The 20,873-nt window shown below is 43.7% G+C and overlaps 2 protein-coding genes and 1 long non-coding RNA gene across 3 annotated transcripts in view; 1 reads left to right on the top strand and 2 right to left on the bottom strand.

Moving 5' to 3' along the window:
• The window catches only part of MED17 (mediator complex subunit 17), a 30,103-nt gene extending 22,055 nt beyond the window's left edge, over positions 1–8,048 (top strand). The window contains exons 9-12 of the mRNA XM_061405955.1: positions 268–405; positions 3,271–3,388; positions 5,036–5,195; positions 6,664–8,048. Of these exons, the coding sequence (XP_061261939.1) occupies positions 268–405; positions 3,271–3,388; positions 5,036–5,195; positions 6,664–6,875 (628 nt within the window). The 3' untranslated portion in view covers positions 6,876–8,048. The remainder of the gene's footprint in view (positions 1–267; positions 406–3,270; positions 3,389–5,035; positions 5,196–6,663) is intronic.
• Positions 8,049–9,985: 1,937 nt separating this feature from the next.
• Positions 9,986–17,755, bottom strand: LOC133240989 (uncharacterized). Its single transcript, XR_009734461.1, has 2 exons — positions 12,078–17,755; positions 9,986–10,753 (listed from the first exon to the last, which is right to left on the bottom strand). It is a non-coding gene; the product is annotated as an uncharacterized LOC133240989 (long non-coding RNA).
• A 49-nt stretch (positions 17,756–17,804) lies between these two features.
• Positions 17,805–20,873, bottom strand: part of VSTM5 (V-set and transmembrane domain containing 5) — a 28,399-nt gene continuing 25,330 nt past the window's right edge. The window contains exons 2-4 of the mRNA XM_061405956.1: positions 18,538–18,864; positions 18,283–18,423; positions 17,805–18,173 (exon numbers count right to left, since the gene is read on the bottom strand). Coding sequence (XP_061261940.1) covers positions 18,130–18,173; positions 18,283–18,423; positions 18,538–18,864 — 512 coding nt within the window. The 3' untranslated portion in view covers positions 17,805–18,129. The remainder of the gene's footprint in view (positions 18,174–18,282; positions 18,424–18,537; positions 18,865–20,873) is intronic.

Raw genomic sequence — 20,873 nt, 5'->3', positions numbered from 1 at the left:
TGTGTTCTGGTAAGATTTTCTGAGTGGCAGAAAACAAATGGAGTTAAAAGGAAATCAGTGTGGCCTGAGAATGTGTTGTGATGTGAAGTTGAGAACCAGTACATCAGAGCTACATCTGATTTTTCTGTTAAATCTTTGCTTTTCAAATAGTGGTATTTTCAGAAAGTCACCATCTGTTTTCAAATAGCCATAAAACTGATAAGCAGTTTATCACCTTATTATTTTATATGGTGACTATAAAAATTTTTAACTTCTTTTCTTTAAAAGGACTGCTGCAACCATTGACAGCTTAGCAAGTCGCATTGAAGATCCTCAGATACAGGCTCATTGGTCAAATATTAATGATGTTTATGAATCTAGTGTGAAAGTCTTAATCACATCGCAAGGCTATGAACAGATATGCAAGTAAGTATTGAAAAGAAGTTGTTTAATACATTAAGTTGCTTATTATGTATTGATGTTTGTAGAGTGATTACATCAAGATTTTGGGTTTTATTTGATAGGGAAGCATAACATTCCAGTAAATTATTTGAGCTGTAGAGTGTTTTTAAAAGTAAGAGATAAGGACTTCCGTGGCAGTCCAGTGGTTAAGACTCCATGCTTCCTCGGCACGGGTTGTGGGTTCTATCCTTGGTTGGAGAACTAAGATCCCGCATGCCACATGGTGAGGCCAAAATATACAGGGAAGAAAAAAAAATGACAGGCAAGAACATCCAAAATAGTCTCTATTTAATAGTCTCTGGAGAAGGCAATGGCACCCCACTCCAGTACTCTTGCCTGGAAAATCCCATGGATGGGGGAGCCTGGAAGGCTGCAGTCCATGGGGTCGCTGAGGGTCGGACATGACTGAGCGACTTCACTTTCACTTTCACTTTAATGCATTGGAGAAGGAAATGGCAACCCACTCCAGTGTTCTTGCCTGGAGAATCCCAGGGACGGGGGAGCCTGGTGGGCTGCCATCTGTGGGGTCACACAGAGTTGGACACGACTGAAGTGACTTAGCAGTGACTTAGCAGTCACAGAGACTGTTTACATAGTCTCTATGTAAATGCCGCATGTTTGAGCAATGATCAGAAGTGAACCCCAGCACTGAGTGGAAAGCCCGCCATGCTTCCTCAGACTCCGATCCGCTTCATTTCTTGCCTGGAGGCCATGGCCAGTCTCTGGTATTTGAAGTAAAGAGGGTCGTTTATGTTAGAGCCCATACTTTCCATAATGTTTAGCCTAAAACAACCCCTGTGTCTATTCCGGTTCATGATTGTGCCCTTAATGACTTCTGTCCCCAGCATTCCTGGAGAAGCTGTCTACTTGATGTATGTTCATAAATCACAAGTTAATACACAGATAGTAGATTGGTTGTTTTCAGTAGTGCGATGTTGGTGAAGGTGGTCAAAAGGTACAAACCTACAGCACTAAGGAAAGGAAAAGAAAAAATTGATCAACTTGGAATTGTTTGCATCTACAGCTAATAATGAAACAACTGTGGGATTATGGGCATTGAATCCAGCATACACCTTTTAAACTTCTGTGAAGAGAAGTCAGTGTCAGGACAGGAGAGAAAGTGGAAGGCAGTATAGAATGTCCTTACCTACCTTCTGTAGCTGGTAGGGTCATCTTACACTTTTTAAAATTGAAAGTAGTTCTCTTTCTTAGAACCCCCTCCCCCCCAACTTCCTGTCATTGAACATTTTATTTTAGTTGGATGCCAGAACAGTGATTTGTACGTGTGCAACCATGTCTATAGGATAAAGTCCTCCAAGTGTAATTGCTGTGTCAAAAGATAAGGACATTTAAGATTTTCATTGTTGTTACCGATTTGCTTTTTTTTCTGCTTCCTTTTTAAAAATTCTTTCTTTCTTTGGCTGTATTGGGTCTTAGTGTGGCACTCAGGGCCTTTGTGTGGCATGTAGGATCCTTCTGTGGCGGTGCTGGTGGTTTGCAAGGTTCTCTCCAGTCGTGGTGTGTGGGCTCAGTTGCCCCACAGCATGTGGGATGTTAGTTCCATGACCAAGGATTGAGCCCTAGTTCCCTACATTGGAGGACGGATTCTTAACCACTGGACCACCAGGAAAGTCCCCTGATTTGCTTTCAGAGTGATTGCCATGTGTATGCGCCCACCAGTAGTGATACGACTTTCTTTTTCCTTATACCTGGGTTTAAGAAAGAAGAGTCAGAAATGTGGTTAGATTTATAAGTCTTTTTCTTCTTTAAGCCTTGTAAATTTTGTTTTGTTTTTTCCCCCTTCAAAAGAAATGTATAAACTTTTATTCATCAAAATTACAGTTTTATATAGTTACCAAAATGTTTTTTATTCTTAAATATTGGCTGTAAAAGCAAAGTTAGGAAAAAAGAGGTACTATCAGATGTGGAAAGCTATAATGCTGTTTTTTTCTGCATTTGTTCACCTGTATTATTTGAGGAGTTTTGTGTTTCTTGTACATGTCATATGCTAAAAATTTGTGAACTGACTTGGAAGAGATTTGTGACCTGTATATATATATTCGTTGGTTATTTTATGAGTTTGTTTGACCTAAGCTGAGTTAGTAGAGCATACATATTTTGACTTGTTAGCTGATTATTTCAGAAGAGAGTGAAAAGTTAACCGTTTTTCCTTTCTGTATGAGAATTTGACCTTTGGCTAACTCTCTCACTCTAGTTACCTCGTAACTTGATAAGGAAAGATGCCATTTGTGTTACTAGGCAACAGTGCTTATGGCAAAAATGATCCCCAGTTGGTAAAATGGTTCTGGACTGGGAGAAATTACAAGCCCTTGCTGGGGGTGGCTTTGGATGTCCCAGGGTGGGGTGAGTGATATCAGTGGGCCGAGTCTCCTGTGGGGACCCTGGAATCCGGGCTTGTGAAGCTGTTGCAAGAGTGCATGGCTCCTGTGAGGACCCAGGTTTTTGGGTCAGGGCAGGCCCCACACGCTGTCAGTGCACATCTCTTCTTATTTAACACAGGTGTGTGGCTGCTGTGTTGACAGCCTCAGGGCCCTCAGGAGAAGAGGAGCAGGGGCTGTTGGCAGGGTGACAAGCTGTGCTTCCTGCCCCGCATCCTTCTGAGTAGACTGGTGGTCCGTGGCCTGTGGTGTCAGTAGTTTAGTGAGAGTCTGATAGTTTTCACTGAACCTGAGGAAACTCTTACCCACCATGGGTCTTGGTGTAGATTATCAAAACTGTTGTATTGTTTTTCTTTGCTCTAAAGGTTCTTGACATTTGTATAAGGTAATTTTGGACATTTCTGATTTTTAGTGTGTGTTGTCTATAAAGGTCCATTCAGCTGCAGTTGAATATTGGAGTTGAGCAGATCCGGGTCGTGCACAGAGATGGGAGGGTGATCACACTGTCTCATGAGGGCCAGGAGCTTCAGGACTTCCTTCTGTCTCAGGTAACACAGCTCCTGAGCCCGTTCCATTCTACCCGTTGAAAGAACAAAGCCGATAAGAAGTAACATTATTTTTTAAAAGCTGTTTCTTCTTGCCAACTAATTTCTAGTGCAGAGCTTCCTGGGTAGCTCAGTGGTAAGGAACCCATCTGCCAGTGCAGGAGACACAAAGAGATGCGGGTTTGATCCTGGATCAGGAAGATCTGCTGGAGCAGGGCATGGCAACTCTTCTTGCCTGGAGGGTCCCCATGGACAGAGGAGCTTAGAGGGCAATAGTCCAGGGGGTCACAGAGAGTCAGAAACAGCTGAGTGACTAAACAGCGATTTCTAGTGCACACTTTACCACCTTTTGGCTAATTGAAAATGTTGATAAACTGTCCTAGATTTGTTTCAACTGTTAGTTTGTATTTAAGATGCATGACCAGTTCTGAGACTACCAAACTTTTTTAATTTCTCCTGTTAGCTGAGATTTACAACACCTCCAGGACCACATGAAAGTGAAGTATTAATCCAAGAAAACCAGAGAAAGGACGATCAAATACAAAACTGTAGTATCCATTCTCCATAATGATGAATGGAACATTTTATGTGTCAGCCCTAGGACAGCGTTCCTCATAGTAAGGGACAGTATGAAAAGTGTTGAGTTCTAGTACCAACTATACCACAGACTTGCTTTGTGACATTGGACAAACTTTTTGACCTTTTTTTCTTTCATCTATAAAGTAAGAACAGTATTTTTCCTACCTTCTTCATGGAGTTGTGATGATCCATTGAAATACTGAGTTATGGGATAAAGGGTCAGTTTTTGAACTGCTAATATATCTTTCACATGAAACACATATTTATATTTCACAGAAATTTTTACAAAAATACTGACCCTCTCCATAATAGAAGCAGTAATCTATTATACTGATTTGCCTCTATGGTGCCTTTACAGGGCATTTGTGACGTATGGCAGCTCTTGGTTGATTGTACCTAAAATAGCTTTGGATAGCTTAAGCACACATGCAGAAGTGTAATGAAAGCCTTTTAAAGAACTTCAGAATTTCTAAGAAGTCTAGAGAATAAGGCTTGAGAATGGCTCAGGATCAAAGGAGGCTGGATGTGAGAACCACGGGCAGGCGGGGCCCCTGCTGCTGCATCCCAGTACCACCACCTTCCTCACCGGTGGCAGATGCACTCTTAATTGCCCTGTGCATCAGTCAGGGTCTCTCAGGGTGGTTTCAGGGTTGTCTCTTTACTAAGGATCAATACAAAAGCTATTAGTGTGACAGCCTCCCAGAACAAAGTAGGTTGGAGAGTGGACTTGATGGGATCAGTGGAAAATACTCAGCTACACTGCTGTTTGAACATTCCTCCAAACTCAGTGATCCAGGTGGGAGGCTCCAGCTGGCCAAGTTCAGCTTGTGGGCTGTGTTCCTGCTGCCAGTGTACAGGAAAACAAGTATCAGGCTGTTTTAGCTTCTACAGTGGAAGGTGGGATCTTGTTCCCTTGCTCCACACAGAGGAGAATTCCTGAAACATAAGATAGGGTTCCTTTGCTAGGCAGTGAAAACCCCAATGAAAGTTCACTTTACAGCCATGATGTCAAGTCACTGCCAAGTAAATACCCGTTCTGATTGTCAATGAAGTTTCCTTTTTCATTTACAGATGTCACAGCATCAGGTGCACGCAGTTCAGCAGCTAGCCAAGGTTATGGGCTGGCAGGTCCTGAGCTTCAGTAATCACGTGGGACTGGGGCCTGTAGAGAGCATTGGCAATGCCTCTGCCATAACTGTGGCCTCCCCGAACGGTGACTATGCTATCTCAGGTACTTTCTACTTCTCTGAATGTGAAGAGACCTTTGGGAGTTTGGCCTTTTCACTTAGCTTTAGTAGTTACCATACATAAGAGTAACTTACCTCTGTAGTAGGTGAGTTCCTTTATTAATTATGTTGAGTGTTTATCTCATCATAGCTATTATTCAGAGCAACAGGTTATTATGTCTTTTTATAGTAGTTATAAAAGATGTTTTGCTTGGCAGCACATTTTCCTAGGAGATTATCTGAAAAATGCCATCAGCATTATTACTCCTGCAGTAATTAGGACTCACTTTCATTGCTATGGACCCAGGTTCAGTCCCTGGTCAGGGAACTAAGATCCCACATGCTGCATGATGGGGCCAAAAAATTTTTTTTAAGTTTATAAATATACTGGTGCAAATGTGCAAGAAGAATAGTATCTGATCCTAAAGATGGTCAAGGGATAGAACAGAGAGGTGTTTTGTGAAGCACCTACCATGAATGGGGCACTTTGATAGGCGTGTATACATTTTGTCTTGTTGAAAATTTATATCGTTTCAGTGTGATCTTCTTTAATACTTGCTCTAAATATCTGAAAGAGTAGGTAGTTAGACATTCTTCCCCACAGGATCACAGCTTGTGAATCTGTAGGCTTGATCATTGCAAGACCATTATTGATAAGAATTTCTAAATACCCTTTCTTCTTGCCTGAGTTATAAAACCTCATTAAAACCTGAAGTTCATATTCAGAATAATCTTTCATCCATTCCTTCCAGTTCTGATTTTGAACGTTTGACTTTCATCACATTGTGGGTGTATATTAACCAAGTTGTTAAATGATTAGGTTATCAAGTATTTTAGGAAAAAAAAATGATGTTCTGAAAATATATAGAACATGTGATTTTCCTAAACCAACACTCATCTTTGCCACATTTTTTTTTACTTTTTTATTTTTTTTTTTTTTTTCAATTTTATTTAATTTTTAAACTTTACATAATTGTATTAGTTTTGCCAAATATCAAAATGAATCCGCCACAGGTATATTGCCACATTTTTGTATTACAAATGTTAATTCATAAATATTTTTACCGGCCTGGTATCTATAAGGGGCTTTCCACGTGCACAGTGGTAAAGACTCCGCCTGCCAGTGCAGGAGACTTGAGTTTGATCCCTGGGTTGGGAGGATCCCCTGGAGTAGAAAATGGCAACCCACTCCAGTATTCTTGTCTGGAAAACTATACGTGGATAGAGGAGCCTGGTTGGCTACAGTCCATGGGATTGCAGAGTCAGACACTACTGAGCACACACACAAATACACACAATATCTATAAATTAGTAAATTTTATTTTAGCATATTGAACCTGAAAAGTACTTTTAAATAAGCACTTTCGAGTTGGTAGACAAGGCTTTTTATGCTCATGGAAAGTGAAGTTGTGTGATCTTTGTTGTTTCTAGCTTGGAAAATGACTATATTGATATTTTGGTTTTGCTCCACAGTTCGTAATGGCCCTGAAAGTGGCAGCAAGATTATGGTTCAGTTTCCCCGTAACCAGTGTAAAGACCTTCCAAAAAGTGATGTTTTACAAGATAGCAAGTGGAATCATCTTCGTGGGCCATTCAAAGAAGTTCAGTGGAATAAAATGGAAGGCCGAAACTTTGTTTATAAAATGGAGCTGCTTATGTCTGCACTTAGTCCTTGTCTACTGTGATTTTTTTTTCTGGACCAGTTTCCAGATTTTTTTTCCCCAGAGAAGTTTCCAGAAACTTTCAGGAATGTTTGCAGATCAACAATAAGCACAAAGAAGAGGAATCTTCTAAAGGAATATTGTTTTTAAAAAGTAATAATTAGCAAATGTTTATTTAGCATTTTGAAACCTTTCACTTTATAAGTGACAAGTGCTTTAAAATGCAAAAGTTTATGTACAGTTATAGGGTATACCAACATGGAGAGATGTACTTTTTTTATGCAGTTGACTTGAAACATTACTACATGGATTGACATTAGCTTTTTAAAATATCCCTTTGATGTTGACATCAAATAAAGATTATGGTTAAAAATTCCAGACACTCTGAACTCGTAACCTAAATGAATTATGTCATATCATTCCATTGTTTGTTATTGCTTAAGAATATTTAAACACTCTTAAGACCCAGCTTTCATACAGAAATTCCCTCACAATGAGAGAAGCAGATCCTTTCTCCCAAGTGCAACAAAGTACTTTCCAACCAGTGGAGCCTGTCCTGCCCTCCCCATTAGACCTATTAAAACCAGCTCTTGTGTTAGTGGATAAAGTACTTTTCCCTCTGATTGTCTTTGTTACGCATGCCTGGGTCTCAGTCCGCTGAGAAATTCCTTAGAGCTCCACCTGAAGGCTTAGAAGGCAGATAGTATTGTATCTTTAGGGTTTCCTCCATTTCTCCTTGGTCTTTTTTTCCCACTTGAATGACCTTATTTGCCTTGCTCCACTCCTGCCTTACCCTGACCTTGGCAGTCCCCAGCCTCAGCCAGCAACCCGGGATTGCTGCTTCTGGTTAAAAATTTGTTCCATCTTTCACTAGGTCTCTGCATTTTCCCAGGAAAAATACTAATGGATTAATGGAATACATTTTGCAAAGAATAGATAACATGAATTTAGAAATAGTGCCCCAGCCCTAAAATGTGTCTGAAGAACTTCCCTTAATAAGAAATTTGGGTTTATGGGCCTTTTGGTGCCACTAAAAATAATCTGTAAGTAATCTGTAGTTTCCTTATGAGAAAGGCTTTCAATTTTTAAAAGATGGGTATCTTAATAATTTATGACCGAAGTAACTAAAAATCCTTTGTATTTCTGTTTTAAAAGATAAGTGGAGCTTGTAAGCCATGAAATACAATAATACTTTTGTGTTTTTGTGTGTTTTTTGCCTCCTCTGATTAAGCTTCTGCATCTTTCTATCCAGGGAAATTAAAAGATTAATATAAATCTGCAAGTATTTTAAAAATTTCCAGTGCTTCCTAAGTTATGGTGTCCCAAAAGTTGCTTTGCACATTATAGTAAGCTAATCTGTACACATCTGCTCACATATGGAGTCTTTTATGAAGGCTCAAACTGCAGTACAATGAATCTCAAACTTTCAGCAAAGGACTAGTTTTTACTTATTTTTTTTCATTTCCATCCTTTGCTGATTGATACTTTTGGTAAAATACAGTAAAGTGAATTACTGGAGGGACTTCCCTGGTGGTCCAGTGGTTAAGAATCATTCAGGGGATGTGGGTTCAATCCCTGGTCAGGGAACTAAGATCCCACATCCTTAGGGGCAGCTAAGCTCACGAGTCTCAACTGCAGAGAAGCCTGTGTGCCACAGCTGAGCCCGTGTGCTCTAGAGCCCGTTGGTCACAACAAGAGAAACCCACATGCCACAACTGGGAGAGAAGCCCGTGAGCCCCAACTAGAACCTAGTGCAGCCAAATATATATATAATAAAATTTATTAAAAATAGAATTACTAGACAAATCTAAAAAGATACAAAATGAAAGCCCCCTCTTTATTATAATGGACATAAATTGAATGTCAAATATAAAAGTTTGAATGTTTTATTTTGTTTCTATGATTATCTTGTCACAAACCAGTAAAAGGACCAGTCTTGGAGTAGAACGGATGAGAATACGTGCATAATTACCACCCACTCACATATACTTCGTCGGAATGGACAGGGGTGATCAAAGGCCTTCCTTGCCCCATTGTTTTAAGGCACGTTCAGAGCTCAGTCATTTCCTGTCTGAGAGGAATGGAAGCTAAGGTAGGCATGGGAAAGTGGCTGGCAGGTCAGTTGCTGTGGCAGCAGTGGTTCAACCTGAGTTACCCACAGTTGGAAGGATGTGCTGTGGCCTTTGGGAGAGAGGTTGGAGAAAACCAATTAGCCCCTCACCAAGTGTTTAACAGTTGGCAAAAGAGCTGTGTTGGAACGTTGGCTCTCCTGCTTAGCTGTGTGCTTGGCAGTGTTATCCTCTCTGAAACTGTTTCCATGCACATAAAATAGGAAGAAGGAATGCCTCTGCTAACCACAGGGCTGGTTCAAAGACTTAGTTATGGTTGGTGATAGATACTAAATTCTAAGACGTGCAAATGTAAAACGAAGCAACTGTAAAAATCCAGCTAATTATGAGGCAGGGGGCAGATGGACCCCCTTCCCCAGCGGGTAAAGCAGTTGGAGATTCATTCCCTGTTGACTGAAACTCCCAAGATGAGAGCAGTTTGATGATTAAGGGAGGAGGCTGGGCCCTGCCCAGACCACATATTCTCGTTAAAGTCAGAAGACTTCCCCAGACCACACATGCACAGAAAGGCTCCTTGCAAGCCAAGGGGGTTACAATGTCAAGGGATGCTCTACCCAAATGCCTTTGTGGTAGGATCCATCTTGGCTAAGAGACGTGTACACACAAAAGGATCCTGAGATATACCAGATAGGGAATGTGAATGAGGCAAATCAAAATGATTGGCCAAGGGAAAATTGTAAGAAATACCTCATATAAGTGATTTAAAGTGCCATGAGGGTGCAACTCAGGGACTCTCCCTTTGAGTCTGCCCATGTGTCTATCCACAGGTACTGTACTGTTTTTCCTCCTAATAAATACTTCATTTGCTTCACTACTTTCTATGTGGGAATTCCTTTCTGCAAAGCCTCAGGGCCAGAGCCCTTGTCACTGACCACTGATCTAGTGGCTAGGTTAGGTGCTTTCACTGCTGCGACCCAGCCTCGATCTCTGGCTGGGAACCCAAGCCCTGCTTCAAGCCATTGCAGGCCAAGGCCACCCAAAAGCAATTAGAAGTTGGAAAAATGGTACAGATAACCAGTTTAAATTTTATTCATCAGTAGAAGGTGTTTTAGGTGTTTTAGCATGTCCTGTATAAAAAATTTCTAGATGGTAAAGACAGCACATTTGTGGGTGGAAGATTTATTTTTTCCATGTCCATTGTTAAAGCCGATCTCTCTGGTTGACCTTTCCTCATACCCTGTGCCTTGGTCTTTCATTGACTTTCACTTTCCTACTCTTGCTCTTTGTTGATGCCTTAAATACTTGGAGCTAAAGTCAGCTCTCTTTATATCTCATTTTAGGATGGGAATGAAAAGCAGTTCACCACAGAGAAAGCTTGCATGTTTTCAAAGCAGCAAGCACAGTAACACAGTTCAGTTCACTTCAGATGCATCCAACTCTTTGCGACCCCATGGGCTGCAGCACGCCAGGCATCCCTCTCCATCACCAACTCCCGGAGTCCACCCAAACCCCTGTCCATCGAGTCGGTGATGCCATCCAACCATCTCATCTTCTGTCTTCCCCTTCTCCTCCTGCCCTCAATCTTTCCCAGCATCAGGGTCTTTTCAAATGAGTCAGCTCTTCACATCAGGTGGCCAAAGTATTGGAGTTTCAGCTTCAGCATCAGTCCTTCCAATGAACACCCAGGACTGATCTCCTTCAGAATGGACTGGTTGGATCTCCTTGCAATCCAAGGGACTCTCAAGAGCCTTCTCCAACACCACAGTTCAAAAGCATCAGTTCTTCGGCACTCAGCTTGCTTTGTAGTCCAAATCTCACATCCATACGTGACCGCTGGAAAAACACACAGTGATGCAAGTGGTACTCAAGTCAATGACCAGAACTGGGTTTTGCCCTGAAGTTTGCTGTTAACTATCTGCAAGGTCACTTCCAGAAATTTGTTTATAGTCATACTTCACAAAGATCATTGTTTAGGGTTATTCAGGAAGTCTGTAAAAGTGAAAAACTGAGACCAATGTAAACATTGGAAAGAATGACTAAAACTATGGTACAGGGGTTGCAAACGCAGGCACTCGTTTGCACTCCTCTAAAGTTGAGCCTGAATGGGGAGTTCTTCTACTCCTGATGTTCTGACTTGCCTTGCTTATGCACCAGAGAAACTTCCATGTTATGCTATTTTCCTTTCCTTATTTAGTGATTGTGAACTATTGTTTCAGGCTATACTTGGCCTGAAATCTGGTAGATGAGGGAGAAGTTTGAGGTAGAAAAGTAACATACAATCTGGAAAACTTCCTGATGACTTAGTGATACACCAAGATGAGGCCAGTGGCAGAATCTCTTCTTCCACTCAATTCGATTCATGGCCTCTCTTTTAACCTCTACACATAGTCTCATCCGATCCCCTTGAGACCCAAAGAGAGAGCTGTGGTCTGTGGTAACCAGCCACAGAAATCATACATTTATCCTCTAACTTTACCATCAGATTTCTTTGCCAGAACACCATGAAATCAAAGTGAAGAGTCCTGATAATTTCATGCTGACTCAGAATTCTAATTGGCATTTGTATATCATTGTTGAATAAAAACAGAAAACTGAATTATTATTAAGTAAGTTCACTTTAGTGAGAAAAAGTCCTTTCAAACTGTGAGGTACCTTGGCATATTTATAGACAGAATTTCCTGAACAACCACTGGTCTGTTGTATCAAATGGACCTATGGGTGCACTTGATAAGGTCAAATCTGAAGCTAAAATCCTTTGATTTTACATTAGTAGTGCTCTTTCTCTCTCTCCCAACACTCAGTCTTTGCTAAATTTTATAGAAACCCCACCAATATTAGAAAACATTAAAAAAAGACAGACAACCCAATCAAAATATAGGCAGAAGACCTAAATAAATTTCTTAAAATGTACCAGTGGCCAACAGGCACATGAAAAGATGCTCACCATCACTATTAGAGAAATGCAAATCAAAAGTAGAATGAGGTATCACCTCACACCAGTCAGAGTGGCCATCATCAAAAAGTTTACAAGTAATGCTGGAGAGAGTGAGGAAAAGACAAGCCTCCTATGCTGTTGATGGGAATGTAAACTGGGGCAGCCAATGGAAATTATGAAGAACAGTATGGAGGTTTCTTAAAAAACTAAAAACAGAGTTACCATATGATTCAGCAGTTGTACTCCTGGACATATATCTGGAGAAAATCATAATTAGAAGACACTTGCACCTCAGTGTTCATTGCAGCACTTTGCAATAGCAACATGCAAGCAACCGAAGTGTCCATCAACAGGTGACCAGATCAAAAAGATGCAGTATACACACACACACACAGCACACTGGAATACTAGTCATAAAAAAGAATGAAATTCTGCCATTTGCAGCAACATGGAAGGACCTAAAGATAATACTAAGTGAAATAAGGCAAAAGACAAATATCATAAATGTGGACTCTATGATACAAATGAACTTATTAAAAAGAAAGCAACAACAACAAACATATACACACCACTATATATAAAATAGGTAAATAACAAGGACTTACTGTGTAGCACAGGGAACTATATTTAATATCTTGTAATACCCTATTTATTATGGAAAAGAATCTGAAAAAGAATGTGTGTGTGTGTGTATAACTGACTCAATTTGATGCAGACTTAAAACAAACACAGCATTGTAAATCATTATATTTCAAAAAATTTTTTTAATCTTACAAAAAAATTGAATTTCCTAAGAGGAAGTGATTCATAGATGATAGTTGAACACCTTAGTTAACAAGAGGAAGCCATCTCGGCAGAAGGAACAAGTCTGATATAATTGATTGCCCAAGATATTTATTTTTGTATATACCACTTGAAATAAAAATTCTTAAGTGAATGAACAATTATAATGTATCCATGCTATGAATTACATTGTGGAGGCAGTAAGAATATTTAGCAATAGGTAGAGACATGAAATAATGCCCAAGAAACATTAAAGGAGAATAAGCAAGTTGTAAGGTAATGTGTATAATAGAATCCCACTTGGCCTAAAAAGAAAATAGTTAAAATATGCATATTGTAGTATGTGTATATATAGATATGTTCATACATAGCAGGTCTAGAAGGATACACGAGTTTATTGAGTAGGACTGAATTTTTCTTTATATGTGGACATCAATATCATTTTAATTTTAAAGGATTTATCTCCTTTGTGAACACCTACCTAATGCGTAATAGGTAGTGGAGATACCACACGTGAAATCTAATTTTAAAAATTACACAAATGCACTTACTTATTAAACAGAAACAGACTCACAGATCTCACACTTACGGTTACTAAAGGGGAAATGTAGAGGGAAGGGATAAGTTAGGAGATGGAGATTAACATATACACACTGCTATATATAAATTATGAATAAGAACCTACTGTACAGCACAGCTGCTGCTGCTGAGTCGCTTCGGTCATGTCCAGCTCTGTGCGACCCAATAGACGGCAGCCCACCAGACTCCCCCGTCCCTGGGATTCTCCAGGCAAGAACACTGGAGTGGGTTGCCATTTCCTCCTCCAATGCATGAAAGGGAAAAGTGAAAGTGAATTAGCTCAGTTGTGTCCGGCTCTTCGTGACCCCATGGACTTCAGCCTACCAGGCTCCTCCGTCCATGGGATTTTCCGGGTAAGAATACTGGAGTGGGGTGCCATTGCCTTCTCCAGTACAGCACAGGGAACTTATCAATATTCTGTACTACCGTATATGGGAAAAGAATCTGAGAAAGAACGGATGTATATATATCTATCGGCTTCCCTGGTGGCTCAGATGGTAAAGAATCTGCCTGCAGTGCAGGAGACCTGGGTTGGGAAGATCCCCTGGAGGAGGGCATGGCACTCCAGTGTTCTTGCCTGGAGAATCCCATGGACAGAAGAACCTGGTGGGCTACAGTCCATGGGGTCAGAAAGAGTTGGACACGACTGAGGTGACTAAGCATGCACGTGTGCACGTGCACACACACACACACTCACGGGTGAGACTGCCTGCCAATGCAGGAGACTAGAGTTCAATCCCTGGGTTAGAGAGATTCCCTGGAGAAGGAAATGGCAATCTGCTCCAGTATTCTTGCCTGGGAAATTCCATGGACAGAGGAGCCTGGCGGGCTACAGCCCATGGGGTCACAAAGAGTCAGACAACTATATATGTATATGTATATATATGTATAACTGATACATAACAGATTCACTTTGTTGTACACCTGAAACCAACTGAACATTGTAAATCAACTACTGAGAGAGTCAATTCCTAGGCAGGTTGACAAGAAGTCTGGGGTCCCTGAGGAGAGAGGGGTCTGGGGTTCTCAAGGAGGAGGAGACAGGGATCTGGAATTCTCAAGGAGGAGGAAAGGACAAACTTTTTTCCCCCTCTACATTCCTTAGTCTTAGTCACATAAAACGTTTTTATCTTTAAGCCCAGAACTGATTATTACACAACAAACAACTCAGTTTAAACTCTGTACTAAGGGTTATATAACAACAGTGTATCCTGCTTGAGGACAGTTTGTCCTTCCTGTAAACCTTCTGGCTAATCCTGTTCTCTCAAAATGTAAATTATGGGAGTGGGTCTAGTAAGATCTTTACAACCTTGAGACACTTATTGTAATAACTAATTAAAAAGTATATAACTCCCTTGTGTAGACTAGCAAGAGGGCACTCTCCATCACCCTTCTGGTGTCTATGTCAGAAGCTTTCTCTGTGCCTTTTTATACTTTAATAAAACTCTGCTATACAAAAGCTCTTGAGTGATCAAGCCTGGTCCCTGGTCCCAATGCTAAATCTTTGAAGATCACAAATCTGATATCGTTCACTGTAAGCACTACACTACAATAAATAAAAAGTTTATTTTAATTAAAAGCAGTATAAATAGTGGGCCCAGTAACTGTGTTCTGAAGGGCTGGAAAAGCTTACAGTGGGGACGGGTGACGGATGTGCAGACAAGCGCACGTACTGGAGATTCACTATCAGAAGCTGAGCTGTGGATAGACACACTGCCCGTAATCACAAGGACATACTCTGCTTTCAGCAAACTGGAAGCATCTGAGTCTTCCTGGAAACTGGGCAGAAGAAACAAACGATATATAAAGGCTGATGATGGAGACAGGGTTTTCCTTCGCCCAACAGCCCTGCAGTTTCACTCCATCAAATTCGGCTCCTCATGGTTCCATCTCCTAGCATTCTAGTCTGCCACCTCTTCTCTGCCTTCAGTACAGACACCTAGCCTTTCTGAACCTGATACACTCTCAGGCCTTGTCTCTGCATCCCTGAACTGAGCCAGACATGCTGATAACCTCGCTATCTCTCACTGCCTGGGCTCCTCAGTTGTGTGTGGTTCAATTTCAAATCAGAGGGAGCATGAAGTCCCGCGGGGTGTTTAGCATCTCCCTCGACTCCAGAGGACCGAGGTTCTCGTGCAGCAATCCTCGCCCACCTGGAACACCATGAAATCAAAGAGAAGTGTACATGCTTCTGGGTTTTTGAGATCACAGTCTCAGACAGGACATTCTGTCCACAGGGTATGTACGTTCTGTCCCGCGTCCTACGCACCGTTGACTGGGTGATACACCCTCCACATCCTCGATTTGACCCCTTCCAGAAGCAGGAAGGGCTCTACTGAATTGTAAGTCACATTCTGGAAGCAAGAGCTTCAAATTAGTCTGGTTATAATGCAGGGGAGAATAATGGTGTTTTTCTGACTTGCTGAAGAATATTTATGGTTAGAATAAATGTGATTAATTCCACAGTCAATTAAAACTTTGCCAGGCCCCTGGCTCTGGCTGAGGGTTTTGCTTGTCTGCAGCTGACAGAAACCTCTTCTAGGCCTCTGAGTTCTCTGCAGGGATAGGCTCACAAATAAAGGATCGGGGCTTTATTTTTAGGTTTTATTTCAGCCTTTAAAACAGTTCATTTTTTTTCACAGCTTGAAACATAACTTGCAGTTTAACATGTGCAGTGGCTAAACCTCTATGATTTAATGTTTTCTTTTTTGGAAAATAGAACTCCCAGGCTCAAGAATCAAGAACTTTCCACAGGAATATTCAAACTGGGGGGAGCTTTCAAAGTGCAAAATAGAGACATGGAAAGCTGAAGGAACAACCTTTGATGAAGATTTGGGGTGGGGGAGCAAATTTAATTTATATCTGGATTGGTACGTCTCGCTGGGTATTCTTTTCCACTTCTCCTTTTATACGAAGATTACCACCCTTGACTTCTGAGAAGCTGAGAGGCAGAGTTCTGGAAAGCAGGTAAGCTGTCAAGAGGACAGAGGTTCTGGCAGCTAACTAGATTTAATCCAATTTCCTGCTAATGGGCTTGCTGTGAGAAAAAGGGACAGTCAGGTTGATCCTTTCTGGCATGTCTCATCCTGCTTCCTCATGGTGCTGGAGACCAGTACAAGAAACCTGTCCTCCATGGCGGAGGTCTGGTTCCACTGGGTGCTGCGTGGGGAAAGGGCACAGGTGTGTCTGTGTACACCTCTGTGACCGAGGTGGCCCGAGGTGGCCCGTGTCTGTCATGCACTTGGGCTACAAATCAGTCATGCGGATTAGCTGCTCTCTGGCATTCTGAATCAAGTAATGCCTCTGGATCAATGATAGCTCCTGTAACCCCAAAAGATTCCTTCCTGCAACCCTGGAGACAGTATGTAGGCAAAAGCCTCATACTAATGTCTCCAGGCAACTTTCTTGAAGTGATATGGACACTTGGGACTTGGAGGGAGGGAGAAGAGAATGTTCTAGGTCTCCTTCATGTGTGCATGGGTGAATCTGCAGCTGAGGGCTGGGGACACAGCTAATAAGGTCAAATTCCACCAATAAACGGAGTGGTACCTTTGATTTGTAGCTAAGAATGTTGGAGAAAAAAAGGAGAATGGAAGATAAATTAGGCCTGCTTTAGAACTTGCTGAAAGGAGGCTGGCACGGAGAGATACAGGTACCCACGGTGGCCAGTGACTTCAGAAGCTAAGGACCAGGACCAGCTGTGGCCCATCCCCAGTGGACCTGAAGCCCCAGCACTCCAGGGTGCTTGACTTTCTCCAGGACCTGGCATAGCTCTCATTGCGTCCTAGGCTCTGGAAGATTCTTCACAGCTTCCTTTAATTGCTCGGAGTGCTCTGTGCTACTGTGGGCTTCACTTGATACTCTGAGGGTGAGGTAGGTCAGGGCCAGGTGTTCCCCAGCCCACTGGGAGCCAGGGAGGCCCTGGCGTGCCGGGAAGCGTGAGTGACTGAAGGGGTAGGTTCGAAGCCCACGGTGACTTTCCTGCCCATCCTGCGGTCTCAGCCTTCACACAGGTGGTGTCCCCAGCTTGTCAGGGGGCCGCCCGCGTGGAGATGAGCTGCTTTCCTCACAGTGGCCTCCCCTGGGGCCTCAGGAGGGAAAGTCTAACGCTGGAGTGAGAGAGGAAAAGAGGCAATTCTCTCCCTGTCCCTTGTTCCCAATGGTGGTCCCCTCAGAACAAATTTAGCTCTTCTCCCTAAAGCTCCAAGCCACAGGGAGGAGGGGGTGCTCTCCCTGCTCTGAGAGGTGCTCACAGCAGTCTCCATGGGAGAAGCTGGAGGCGGCCACAGGCAGAGAAGACTAGAGCACAGAGAGCATGTTAGAGTGCTGCATGCTTGGTCTGGAAATACTCCCGCCTCTGCTATGGGGCTTCCCGATGGCTCAGGAGGTAAAGAACCCACCTGCAAGGCAAGGAGCCACAAGAAACACGGGTTCGATCCTTGGGTCGGGAAGACCCCCTGGAGGAGGAAATGGCAACCCTCTGTAGTGTTCTTGCCTGGAGAATCCCATGGGCAGAGGAGCCTGGTGGGCTACAGTCCATGGGGTCAGAGAGTCAGAAACGACTGAGCAGAAGCACACGGGCATGGGGACCCCTCCAGTGACCCCGCCCCGCCAGAGCAGAGTGCAGTGAGGAAGCAGACCCGGCACTGGGCTGCCGTGGCCCCAGGGCTGAACACAGCCCAGGCTCACAGCCCCACCCTCCTCCTCGTTGACCTCCAGGCCACTGGGACTGATGTGGTCCAATCCAGAGTCCAGCTCCAGGCAGTCATCTTCGTCAACATGCAGCTATCCCAGCAGCAACGTGTGGCTACGGCAGAACAAGAGGCTCGGGCAGGACTGGCCGCATGTGTTCCTTTCGTTGGAAAATCGCGTCTTCCTCTTGAGGTAGGAATGTCACTGGGTCTGGCCTTGGCTAACACTCTACATCCTGCAGCTCAATCTCCTCTGTTGTGCTTTCTGCAAAGCAAAAGACACACTGGCTGTGAGTTGCCACTCAGCTGGGGGTGCTTTCTTGGTGAGAAGAAGGTAACAGGGGCATCGATTATCACAAGGCCCGGAGAATTACCTTTGAGCTTGTGTCTTCTCTTCCTTTGGAATTTATAGGCACACTTATTACAAACCCACATGAGGCTGATCAGCAGCGCGGCCACGGCAACGAGAAAAGCAAGGAAGACAGCGACAAAGTGGAGGTCTTCATAGAGGATCTCTACAGGGTGTGTGGGGGGCGGGGGGGGGGGGCAGATAACATCTCTTAATATCAAGTTGGCCTCCCACACACTCCAATTTTCTAGAGGCCCCTGGGGCCCCGGGAGCGTCTCACCTGAGACGTGCAGCACGATGGTGCCAAACCGGCTGCTCCCCAGGCGCTCGGTCACCGTGACGATGTAGGAGCCGGAGTCCCGCACGCCCACGCTGAAGAGCTGGATGGAGCCGTTGTCGAAGGTGCACACCCTGTCCTTGTGGCTCTGGGAGATGTTGGCCTGAGTCCCCGGCTTCCACTCCACGATCTTCTGCACTCCCCAGCTGGACGTGTACTTCCATTCGATGGTGGGGATCCCATGGCAGGAGTAGTCAACCGAGAGCAGGATGTCCTCTTCCACCGTGGCGTTGATGGCTGGCTGGGGAATGTACAGTGATACGCCCTGACCTGTGGGATGGAGTGCTAGACGTGGGGCCACTTACATGGGCTCGCAGGGAAGTCAACTTCTATCCTGCATTCTTTTACTTAGCAAGTATTTATTGAGTGCCTATTACATGTCAGGGGCTTCCCAGGTGGCGCTAGTGGTAAAGAATCCACCTGCCAATGTAGGAGACATAAGAGACATGGGTTCGATCGCTGGATTGGGAAGATCACCTGGAGAAGGGCATGCCAACTCACTCCAATATTACTGCCTAGAGAGTCCCATGGACAGAGGAGCCTGGTGGGCTACATACAGTCCATAGGGTTGCAAAGAGTTGGACACAACTGAAGCGACTTAGCACACATTACATGTCAGGCTCTCTTCTGGGTTCTGATGGTGATACTACAGAGGTGAATATTATGGACTGAATGTTTATAGTCCCCTTCCCCCCAATTTCTAAGTTGAAGCCCTTCCCCATCCCACCCAGGTGGCTATATTTGGAAGTGGTGTCTCTAAGGAGGAATTAGGGTTAAATGAGGTCATAAGTGTGGGGCCCTGCTCCAGTAGGATTAGTGGTTTGGCTTTTTTGGGTTTTTCTTGCCACGGCACATGATATATGGAATCTCAGTTCCTCAACTAGGGGTCAAACACACCCCCTATACTGAAAAGTGTGGAATCTTAACCATTGGGCCACCAGGAAAGTCCTTAGGGATTAGTGTCTATAAGAACAGTCTCTCTCTCTCTCATATGGAGAAAGGACCATTTGAGGTCACAGTGAGAAGGCAGATGTCTGCAAGCCAGGAAGAGAATTCTCCTTGGAAACCAAACCATGCCAGAACCTTGATCTGAGACTTCACAGCCTCCAAACTGTATGAAAATAAATCTGTGTTGCTTAAACTCCCCAATCTGCCATATTTTGTTATGGCATCCCAAGCTAGAACACTGAACAAAACACAAGGTTATCACTCACTATTTCCTAGAGCTTCCATTGTATAAGGGAGACATACAAGAGTTAAATAAACACACAAGATCACTTTATAAGTGCTTTAAAGATAGTGAAACAGGTAGGTGGTGATGGAGGTGGTACACAACATTAGGATGGTCAGAGACAACCCCTCTGTGGAAATGAACTGGAGCCAAGGAACAGAGAGGAAAAGGAGGCAACCATGTGAAGACAAGCATTTCAGGCAGAGAGGGCAACTGAAAGACTGAAGTGAGAGTGAACTGGCACGTCTGAGGGACAGAAGGAAGGCCAGAATGTAGAGTGCAGGGAGCCAGGGGGAGTTCAGGAGGCGAGGCTGGAGGGCTGGGCGGAACTCGGGTCGTGATGTGGGAGTCGGGGTGATGGGAAGCCGTAAGAAGGCGGAGAAGAAAGGTGACATTCTCCACCGAGCTTGAGAAAGCCCACCATGGAGAATGTCTGGAGGTGAGGGAGCCAGTGTGGAGGCAGGAAAAACAGTCAGGCAGCTGCTGCAGCGGCTACAAATGAAGACAGCCTTGAAAAGAGTGAGGGGGTCTGACTTAGGATGTGTGTGGGAGCAAAGGACAGAACCTGCTGATTACAGCTGTGGGGTGGGCAAGGCAAAGAGGCATCAAGCAGAGATGTCTGCGTGAGCTGGCTAGGATGGTAGATGTTATGATACATTTATTAAGTAGGTGCCAGGCACAGGCCCTGTGCTAACTGCTTCACACACCACTGTGTCTTTAAAGCATCACACAACCCCCTGCAATTCTATCCAGGCTGTAACAAACTCCAGCATCAACAGGTTTCACTAGCTGGTTTAAGTTCACCCTGCAAGGCTGAGATTCTCACAAAGGTGGCCAACTCCAAAGCTCAAATATTTAACCTCTATGCTCAAGTCAAAGGTCAGTGGTTGCCAGTGGAGGGCACAGAATGTAACAAACCTGTGCTAGCCCCCTCTCCCCGCCAACCACACACACACAGGATGGCCAGGGCTGGCTGGAGACGGGGTAGGGCAGGATTCGGGCTTGGAGCCCATGCCTGGGTTTCCACCTCCACTTCCTATTTAACCCC

The sequence above is a fragment of the Bos javanicus genome, chromosome 29, assembly GCF_032452875.1.
Source record: "Bos javanicus breed banteng chromosome 29, ARS-OSU_banteng_1.0, whole genome shotgun sequence".
In the NCBI taxonomy this organism is placed as follows: Eukaryota; Metazoa; Chordata; class Mammalia; order Artiodactyla; family Bovidae; genus Bos; species Bos javanicus.
Note: the sequence above shows the minus strand (reverse complement) of the source record. Positions and strands in the feature narration are given on the sequence as shown.